Below are 9,863 nucleotides of genomic sequence, written 5' to 3' on the forward strand. Positions count from 1 at the left end.
TTCTTAGGTTGGTAATAAGGTTGTGCTATCAGTTAGCATCCATGTGTACTAATCTGCTGGGTATAATGCTTCGCTCGTATTAATTTGTTTTGTTTCATTTACGGCTGTGGTATTTGGGTTGATGATATTTTGATGAGCCCAGCATTATCTGGGCTGGTCTGGATTCTGGAAGGAATTGTCTCGTTTTTGGTTATCTTGGCCCATTAATGTAATCCTTCTATTTTGGATTGTTTTCGTCTTCCACTAGAATCGTCTCTTATTTGAATTTTTGTTTTGTTTTGAATACATCAATATTCTTACACTAAGAGAAGGAGGAGTTCAGCTAAGCCACATAATAGGCAACTTAATTTGGTATCGAATTCTCCATCCATGAGATTCGAACCTAAGACCTCTCATTTTCAAGTGAAGAGGAATACTACCAGGGTTTAGGAGAGAAAAATGGTTTTTAGAAGTCACTTTCCAAATAATTTTATAGGAAAAACCATATCATTTTATAAATTTTTAACATTCTTAGCAATCGTGGGCGTGGTCATATTGGCTAAATACACTTTGAAATTCTCCATTCAAATAAAAGAAGATCAAAACGAGGAGTGGTCATCAAACCGATCGAACTGATCAAACAGATCGGTCTGAATCATGTTCATCCATTGGATTTGCTTTTGACTAAGAGAACAATTTAAAAATCAAACAAAACCAAACTGATTTACTTTTGGTTAAAACCGAACTGAACAAAAAGTGTATTCAATTCTTAATTTATTTATTTTAAACATTTTGGAGATTTATATGTAGTTTACGTCTCAACATAATAATTATTATTTTATGCTTATGTAAGGTTATGATTAATTAATCGTTTGGTAGTATGTGAATTTTTAAATTGAAACATAGTTTTATTTGACTTGATAAATAATTATGTTTTGGAAAACTTTATCTTTTGATTGAATTGGAATGTGAAAGATGTGTGAATGTTTAAAAGATTAAAACTCTTGAATGTTGAACTTTTTCTATTTGTGTTGGACTAGGCTTAAACCAACCAAATCAAACCGATTATCAATGATTTAGTTCGGTTTCAATGGTATTATTGGTAAAGAACCAAACCAAACTATTAAATGATAATTAGTGTGGTAATAGTTTTGGTGTCAACTAAAAGTTTGGTTCGATTTCTAAACCATTTGAGTTTTTAATGATAAAAATCAAACCAACAACTACAGTTTGCCTTGGCTAGTTTGATCTTCATCAAACGGCAAGTTCTTTTGTACGGGTGGTCTTATGAGGCCATTTTGTCACAAAATAAAGCCAGTTGAATATATTTCACTATAAAGGTCTCAATTAGATGCGTGTGACTGCACAACCATGTGATTTGAAGAGCGACTTTAAAATTTTTCTCACCAAAGAAGAGATGCTAAATCCGTTTTTAATTGAAAAAAAGATGAAAGTGAAATGGGAGCTAGATTATAAAATTTAGCACAAAAATGCTTTTTCCGACCCATCCACAGTGGATGGCACAACATTTTGTATCTCGTTTCGTGGCCAATAACCTCCCACGCCAAGTGACACAGACACGGCTTTTCCCCTTCACTCAAAACCCAGACTCCTTTCGTCCCTGCCCTCCCTCGACTCTATCTCCTCATTCGACAGAACATGGACACCGTCGTCTCCACATCGGCATTACTATCCATCCCAGTAGCTTCACTCCCACCGGTTCGTACAATTACTTCAAGCTCTTACTCTAACAAGCTCTTCTCCGGCTTCTTCTACGGTTCTGGAAGCCGAATAAGACAAGTGGGTTTTCGAAACTATTCTTCTTCCGCTCGTGCAGTTCGCACAGTTCGCACAGTTCCCAAGTTTTCAATTGCTTCGAGTGCTGGGATTCAGGAAATTGACGAGACCCAGTTCCAGGATTCGGTTCTTAACTCGGACCGTCCGGTTCTCGTCGAGTTCGTCGCCAGTTGGTGCGGTCCTTGCCGCTTAATCTCCCCTGCTATGGAATGGCTCGCTCAGGTTCCTGTCTCTTTCCCTCTCTCTCTCTCTCTCTCCGACTTTTTGGAGCATAGTCATTGTTTGTATGTAGTAAATTTTGAAGGGAATTACATATTTTTAGAGAAAGAATACAAGAAATACAATGCTTAATTTCCAACTTAAATTGTATTAATTAGTAGGAATACAAATTTAGCTCAAGAAGTTGATTGGGTATGATCAAAATGTAATGAAGAAATGCAAAGGGGTATTGGTTGATGGAATCTACGCAAGTAACACACAAGAGAATAGTTTGGTTGGAGACTTGGAGTTGGGTAAAATTTTGTTTATTTATTTATGTGTGAGCCTTTCCTTTTCTGTTTAATATTGTATGCTTTGGAGTTGAACTAATGTAATAATGTGCAAGTGATAGGCCGTAGGTAATTTCTGTTTAACCAATTTGGGATTCCTTCTATAATAAGCACTTCTGCTCATACGAGCTTCCTACTAGAAGCACACCAAAACTTTTATTAAAAATCCAAGTGTTGCCTGAAAAAGCAATTGGAAGTGATTCGTTAAGACCCCATAAAGCTCCAACTAGTGCGTTTAGAATCTAGAAGCGTTTTCAGTTATTTATGTCAAACACTGGTAGAAGTGGTTTTGGTTAATTGGAAGCCCATTGAGTCTTTTCCAAAGCATTCGCAAAAACGACTCTAGTAGTCTCTCGTCCAGATACGATTTTTGAATTCTTGTTGTTCAAGAAACACAGAAGCGATATCATAGTCTATGTAAGATCATTTTGGACCTTGGAAACGTTGTAAAGAGATAGGGAGGACAAGTAGCACCTTCAAGATGTGGTATCAATTTGCCTTTTATTGTTGTCCAAACTAAAGAAGTTCTCTGAAATATAAGCTTATTTGTTGCACTCAGGAATACAAAGACAGGTTAACCGTTGTTAAGATAGATCATGATGCAAACCCAAAACTGATTGAAGAATACAAAGTTTATGGGTTGCCGGCTTTGATTCTCTTCAAAAATGGAAAGGAAGTTCCAGAAAGTCGGAGAGAAGGCGCAATTACAAAAGCGAAGCTTCAAGAGTATGTAGATGCTTTGTTGGAGTCAATGTCAGTTGCATAGTTCCAGTTCCATTAAATTTGAAGATATTCCAAATTCCATCAGGTTCAATCTGTGTAATATGAGTAATCCCTTCCTCTTTTTCTTTTCAGTTTCTTATAGTGTATTATACTTGCATTCGATTGTATAATTTGAGCTGTAAATTTTCAATCTGTGTAATAGAGGTCGCACTTGGTGCGATGGCAAGTGCCTTCGCCCATGAGCGGTAGGTCTCGGGTTCGAGACTTGGGAGCAGCCTCTCCATAAATGGGGGTAAGGCTAGCCGACATTCACCTCTCCCAGACCCTGCGTAAAGCGGGAGCCTTGTGCACTGGGTACGACCTTTTTTATCCTCTGAGTACATGTTGCCTTATTTTGTTGAATTAGTACTCTGTCTCCTCCAATTTTCGCTTCTTTTCTTCTCCACCTAGATGGGTGATTATATGGAAGATTACTCCGAATCTAGACTGTTCGCACATGAATGTACAAAGGGCGGTATATTAGTTGCGAAGTTGATGATTATCGACTGTATATGATCTACATGCTCATATAATTTGTGTTTGAAAAAGAAGAGTTGTGTATTTTTATTGATTTACAACTCGAAAATGAGTAGGACAAAACAAAGGGATTCACAAATATCATCCCCATATCCCCTAATTGTCTGTCTATCGGGATTGGTTTCTTTCCCTAGTCAACTTTTTGTTGTTATATCAGAACCCAGATGCTTGGATTTTTTACAAATCCCCCACTGTGATTTACTCAATCAAACTACAACTTTGTCTTGCCTACCAAAATTGACAGCCTCATCACATACTTGCCCCAGAACCAGTGAGCTTTCCAAACTCTATTCATCTCTTCAATCGGAACATTCTTCGTCTTGGGCAGGAAGAAAGCGATGAAGATGGTCACAATGATCACAAAACCGGCAAAGAAAAAGAAGAGACCAAACTTTAAGTGGCAAAGCATGCTGAGGAAGACGTGGCCAATGATAAAAGTGAACAACATGTTCACCGAGACGTTGATGGTTTGTCCGGCTGATCGGATCTCCAGAGGGCAGATCTCGCTCGGTACCAACCACCCTAACGGACCCCAGGACCATGCAAACGCTGCTACATATGCACAGATCGAGAACAAGATCCAATTGGCTTCAGTTTTTGTAAAGGATCCGACTCCGCTGAGACCAAACTTCATGCCTATCATCACTCCCAACAGCAATCTAAAATGTAAGTTTAGTAATAAAATGTCCTTCACAAATTAAAGCAGGCATGTGTTCCTGAAATTGATCATGCTTTTAAGTACGTGGCACAGGATCATCTGCACACCACCTTGAAGGAACAACACCCTTCTTCCGAACTTATCGACTGCGAGAATGGACACCAAGGTGGCAACCATGTTAACACCGCCGGTGATGACTGCGGACATTAGGGAAGCTTCGTCACCAAAACCCAAAGTCATGAAAAGGACAGGTGCATAAAACATGATTACATTGATCCCGGTGAGCTGCTGGAAGAAAGGAACGAGAATGCAAATGACGAGTTGAGGCCTATAGCGCGGCTGTGTAATGTTGGTCCATTGGTTTTCCACTTTTTGGGCATCGTCAGTAGCAGCAAGAAGGTCTTGGAACTCATTATCAACGTTGTCGGTGCCGCGGATTTTTTTCAACATTTTCTTAGCCTTCTCGGGGTTACCTCTTTCTAGGATGGAATTTGGAGTGTCGGGAAGAAAGATTGCGGCGAGAGTCATCATCGAGGAAGGGACGGCTGCTAGAGCAAGAGAGACCCGCCAGCCATATCCGCCCTTGACCTTGGCTGTGCCAAAGTTGACAAGGCCTGCCACTAGAATACCAATGGTGATGGGCCCCATGTTCAATGCTCCTCTAATCTTTGTTGGAGCCATTTCCGCTAGATAAACTGGTACGGACTGCAAATCACCATGACAATTTCGAATTAGTTAGCTACCAATCTAGCTCTAAGTTTCAAGAATGCTAGAGAGATCATATTTTCACGCAAAATTGACACGGACCACATTATGAGGTATATGTTGGTACATAACCTCTTACATAATGCTGTTTCAAATGCGTTATTACTATAAGGTTCGTGTGTTTTAATAAACGTGTAATTAAAGATAGAAGATATATTTACCTGATTAGCAAATCCAACACCAATACCAAGCAAGAGACGACCGATGATTAGAACTATAATGTTATTGGCAATACCATTTAGGATAGAGCCAAGAAGAAACACAAGGCCTGCCACAAACATGGAGATTTTCCGGCCAAATTTCCTAGCCACTAATGAAGCAAAGAAGGAAGCAACCAAGGCTGCAATGTAGAGGCAAGACGTGAACAATGTGAGGAGTTGGCTGTCAAATTTGCAGTACTGGTTTTGATTAGCAGTCTCATTCTTCATTTTATGGAACACAAATGGGAAGAACTTGCTCAAGAACGACTCCATTGAAGTCACTCCACCTGCATATATGCACGATATTCAAAACCCGATTAGTAGTTGTTTCTCTTAATGCTCTCAATTCTCTTAAACAAAGAGAAAATTACAGAACTAATTACCTGAGATTCCGGGATCATATCCGAAGAGGAGACCACCCATGGCAGCCACCACACAAGTGAATATCACAAAGATGGTGACACCTCCTTCATAGCTGCACCCTCCTCCGCCGCAAACATACGCTCCTCCAGCCATCACTCTACAAAGTTTTGACGGCTTAAAGCTCTTTGTAGTTAGAGAATATTAAACCAATTCTCACAAATCTTTTATAAATCCACTACAACAAAAAGAATGACTACAGAAAGATTTAAATCCCTTGAATATCTTTGTTATCTCAAATCCGAAAATGTCCCAAGTTTATAAAGGCTCCAAGCTGCAACAAAGCCAGGCTGCAGTTTCAACAACTTGACCTAATCTTCATTTTTCTAGTTTCTGAAACTCTATACCTCCTTGTTAATTTTGCCATATTTATGTATAAATAGTTGGACATGTTAGGATATGAGGATAGTACCGAAGTTCTTGTTTCGACTAGATTATGATATGTAGTTGTTGATATTACACCATTAATCTTGCTGTCAGGAGCTCTAAATTTGGCAAAGTGTGATGATTGATATATATGAACGGATATGGTCAAAACTCAAACCGTTTAACAGGCATGTAGTTTATGAAACGCCATAATAATATATCTTGACGATATAATTACTCATAATTCTGATGTTCCGTGATGTCGAGTCCTGGTGTGTGCTCCTGCTCGCCTCTTAATTTCTTCCCAGTGTTACTTCTCATGTTTATACTTGTATAAAGTGGAGTGGGATATCATGTTGTTTTCAGATAGTTTGTATCCCAAACAAGTTATTAAACTATGATATTTGTTATAAAAATTATTTGATTTAATTTTTTGCTTCAACTCGTCTTTTGTTATTGTGTACACATATTATACAGTACAATTTTCTTGTGCGCATGAGAGTCCTGTTAAATGTAATTAATATTCAGTTGTAATTATAAGAACATCAAATGTCATTTTGTGTAATATCACATTATGACTTGTGTGGCTTTGTGAAGGCCCACGTTGGTGTTTTCCTTTTTGTCTTGAAAAGCTAACACCGTTGGAGACAAGTAGGTGAAAGTGTGCTAAGGAATGTGGTAATGTATTGATAGAAGAGAAAATCTCTCTAAAAAAATCTCTCCATTGAAATCAACAAAGAAGACAAAGGCCAACCTTCTGGTTTTGTTGGCTCGTTGGCTCAAGGACTATTTTCCACATAAACTTAGTTTGTTATTTTCTTCTCCATTTTTATCCAAACCTTACACATCTCTTATGAAATCTTGAGCTGACGCGCCTCAGTCCTGATATTTAGGGATATCAGGGTAGACACATGCTTGCCGACACTTGAGGATGACGAAGCCATTTAAAACATGCATACCACTAAAAATAGGTATTTAGAAAGAGATACACTAATGCAGAACCGTGTTCAGAGCATTTAACTACTTAAAAATAATGTGAAGGAATTATAAGAGAAAGGTACGAACCGATGAATGGATCCTACCCAGAGGAGACTCGAAGATGCCTAAGTTTATAATAATACTAATAATAGGAAAATCATTTTCTTTATGAACATACTAACCCCCTATTTTGAAAACGTATATATATACTACATATGGATCTTTTTTTCTGAAAACCCTAGCATGCTATGAAACCATTCGTAAAACAAGTATGAGTAAAACCATGCTCAATAATTGTGCTATCATCACCCGAAGGAAAATCCATAAATCTTGTCAATACTGTACTCTCTAGGGGTATCATAGTCACTCGAAGGCAGTACTTGTCCATCACCAAAGGTGAAGCTGTACGACACTGGGTTACACCAGTGAAGAAACATGGTAGGCCTCATCACCCGAAGGTGAAACTATACGACTTCGGGTAACGTTGGAGAAGAAAATATATACATCACACATCGACACTAGCTGTGGCTAGTGAAGCTGTTCGACACTACTTTCGGCAGTGAAGCTGGGGGTATATCATAATATCTCATCTCATTCCTCATCAACTGTGTCCTATGGCCATAAACGTCATAATACCTGTGTTGGGTGGATGTGTTGTATGATAGCCCACTAGATAGCACCGAAAACATATCTCAAAAACTCACATCAAATCCGGAGCTCAAAACCTCAACACATATATCCATGATAATTCACATTTGTAAATCCATAGAATTCCATATATGAAAATTCCAAAATTCATAACCTTTGGCAAAACGTAAGTGAGATAAATCATATCTATCTCGTAAATCGTAAATATAGAAATTTGGAAAACAATATATAAAACATATTCAAACTATGAAGTGTGAAATGCATGCTAGTTCATGGGGAAGAGGGAATCTTGACGCCGTCATCGAAGTTGCGTGGTGACATAAACGTGGTTTGGCGCCAGTGATTGCAGAGAGAGGAGAAAGGAGAAAGGAGTTATGGGTGTATTAGAGAGCAAAAGTTGAGAGAAATGATAGGGTGTCACCGAGCAAGGCTGTGATAGTGGCCAGAGTAGGTGACTTGGGGAGAGGGTTGCCAAGATAAAGGATGAGAGAGAAAGAGAGGGAGCTCCAGAGATAAGGAGAGCTCCAGAGATAGGGAGAGAAGTCTGGGAGAGAAATGAGAGGGAGAAAGTTCCAGAAGATTGGGGAAGGAACTGCCATGTGTCAGCTCAGGGGTGGTCTAAGGTGGAAAATATCTCTACTTGAAAAATTACCAAAATGCCCTTACGTTTGGAATCCCTTAAAATCTTCGTTTCAGTTTCAAATTCAATTTCGCTTGCGCCTATGTGTTCCTAATGACAAGTACTACGGGGCTATGCCAAGGGAATAAATCTTACTTGACACGACGATGCGGTCAACAAAAGTAAACATTTTTGCCTCGAAGGGCATTTTCATAAATTCACATTTTAAAATTAAAAAACTTGTAATAATTGGAGACGGGTCGTTACATGAGCAAATATTCTAGCTTGATACAAAAGATCCAACATGGTATCAGAGCTTTGTTGGATTAACTAAGTTATGGGAGTTACCTTGTGTTCTTCAATTTGGGGTTCTATTTCTTAGAAACCCTAACTTTCAAATTCGAAGGAATCAATGGAAAATAGCAGCAACAAAGATAACAATCTCTCATCTCGAATATTTGATGGTGAAAATTATGATATTGGAGAGTAAAGATGAGGACCTTATTCACAACTTTTGGGCTATGGTCATTTGTCAGTGTTAGGGTTGTTGAACCGAAGGAAGGTGTGGAGCTATCTACAGCAGAGAATGCACTTTTAGAAGAAAATCTCAAGAAGGATGCTAGAGCTCTCTACTTCATTTAGAAATGCCTCTCAGATGAAATCTTTCCGAGGGTCTCGAACGAGATGAAATTGAAGGATGCGTGGGATGTCTTGGAGAAAAAAAAAAAAGAGGTGCAGAAAAGGTAAGGTCTGTAAATTTGCACAGTCTTAGAAGAGACTTTGAACATGCTAGGATGAAGGAAAATGAATTGTTGAAAGATTACTTGACTAAACTCACTGATGTTATAAATAAAATGAAATCATATGGTGAGAAGTTAAGTGATAGACGAATTGTTGAGAAAATATTGATTATTTTACCTCAATAATATAATTCTATTGTGAATGTCATTGAGGAAACTAAAGATTTGAGTTCCTTGTCTATTCGAGAGTTAAAGAGTTCACTTCAATCCCTTGATCATAGATTAGATAGGCATGCTAAATACTTAGTTGAGAGTGCATTTCAAGCACTTACAGTGGATGTGAAAGGAAGATAGTAGATTAAAAGGAAACCGAAGAGTTCATTTCAAGCACTTACAATGGATGTGAAAGGAATAGAACAGTGCATTTCAAGCATTTTAATCATTCTGATGATACTTGTTTGTTTAAAAGGAAACCAAAGTGTCCTAGATGTGGTCCTTTTGGCTATATACAAAAAAGATTATAATGTGAAACTCAACCAAGTTGCAAACTATGTAGAAAAAGAAGACAAAGATACTAGTCTTTTTTATGCGTGTCATCCAGCTATGACTGAAGACAAAGGAAATGATATTTGGTTTGTTGAGAATGGATGTAGTAATCACATGATTAGCAACAAGAATCTCTTTGTCGAGTTTAATGATATAAAGAAGACAAAGGTCAAGGTGAGTGTTTCTTATTGTGCAGCTGTACTCAGAGGTTGTGGCAATCAAAACGAAGAAAAGTAGATGATTTATCCAGGATGTGATGCTTGTACCTAAGCTTGATTAGAATTTGCTTAGTGTGGGGCA

The 9,863-nt window shown here is 38.2% G+C and overlaps 3 protein-coding genes across 3 annotated transcripts; 1 reads left to right on the top strand and 2 right to left on the bottom strand.

The window, feature by feature from the left end:
• Positions 1-1,440: 1,440 nt before the first annotated feature.
• On the top strand, positions 1,441-3,452 carry LOC103445486 (thioredoxin X, chloroplastic-like). The gene is made up of 2 exons (XM_008384513.3): positions 1,441-1,998; positions 2,884-3,452. The coding sequence occupies exons 1-2, from the start codon at positions 1,639-1,641 to the stop codon at positions 3,088-3,090; spliced, it is 567 nt and encodes a 188-aa protein (XP_008382735.3). The 5' UTR covers positions 1,441-1,638; the 3' UTR covers positions 3,091-3,452.
• Positions 3,453-3,834: 382 nt separating this feature from the next.
• On the bottom strand, positions 3,835-4,257 carry LOC103445580 (sugar transport protein 4-like). Its single transcript, XM_029091037.2, has one exon. The coding sequence runs from the start codon at positions 4,255-4,257 to the stop codon at positions 3,835-3,837; it is 423 nt and encodes a 140-aa protein (XP_028946870.2).
• On the bottom strand, positions 4,223-5,762 carry LOC139187504 (sugar transport protein 10-like). Its single transcript, XM_070811376.1, has 3 exons — positions 5,630-5,762; positions 5,208-5,533; positions 4,223-5,001 (listed from the first exon to the last, which is right to left on the bottom strand). The coding sequence occupies exons 1-3, from the start codon at positions 5,760-5,762 to the stop codon at positions 4,321-4,323; spliced, it is 1,140 nt and encodes a 379-aa protein (XP_070667477.1). The 3' UTR covers positions 4,223-4,320.
• Positions 5,763-9,863: the final 4,101 nt, after the last annotated feature.

The sequence above is a fragment of the Malus domestica genome, chromosome 13, assembly GCF_042453785.1.
Source record: "Malus domestica chromosome 13, GDT2T_hap1".
In the NCBI taxonomy this organism is placed as follows: domain Eukaryota; kingdom Viridiplantae; phylum Streptophyta; class Magnoliopsida; order Rosales; family Rosaceae; genus Malus; species Malus domestica.

What these genes read in the sequence shown, in the direction of transcription:
- LOC103445580 (XM_029091037.2), bottom strand. Translation starts at nt 4,257, where the DNA reads ATGAAGTTTGGTCTCAGCGGAGTCGGATCCTTTACAAAAACTGAAGCC.
- LOC103445486 (XM_008384513.3), top strand. Translation starts at nt 1,639, where the DNA reads ATGGACACCGTCGTCTCCACATCGGCATTACTATCCATCCCAGTAGCT. An exon ending in CTATGGAATGGCTCGCTCAG is followed by an intron (nt 1,999 to 2,883) that starts GTTCCTGTCTCT and finishes TGTTGCACTCAG; the next exon opens with GAATACAAAGACAGGTTAAC.
- LOC139187504 (XM_070811376.1), bottom strand. Translation starts at nt 5,762, where the DNA reads ATGGCTGGAGGAGCGTATGTTTGCGGCGGAGGAGGGTGCAGCTATGAA. An exon ending in ATATGATCCCGGAATCTCAG is followed by an intron (nt 5,534 to 5,629) that starts GTAATTAGTTCT and finishes GCATATATGCAG; the next exon opens with GTGGAGTGACTTCAATGGAG. An exon ending in GTGTTGGATTTGCTAATCAG is followed by an intron (nt 5,002 to 5,207) that starts GTAAATATATCT and finishes ATTCGAAATTGT; the next exon opens with CATGGTGATTTGCAGTCCGT.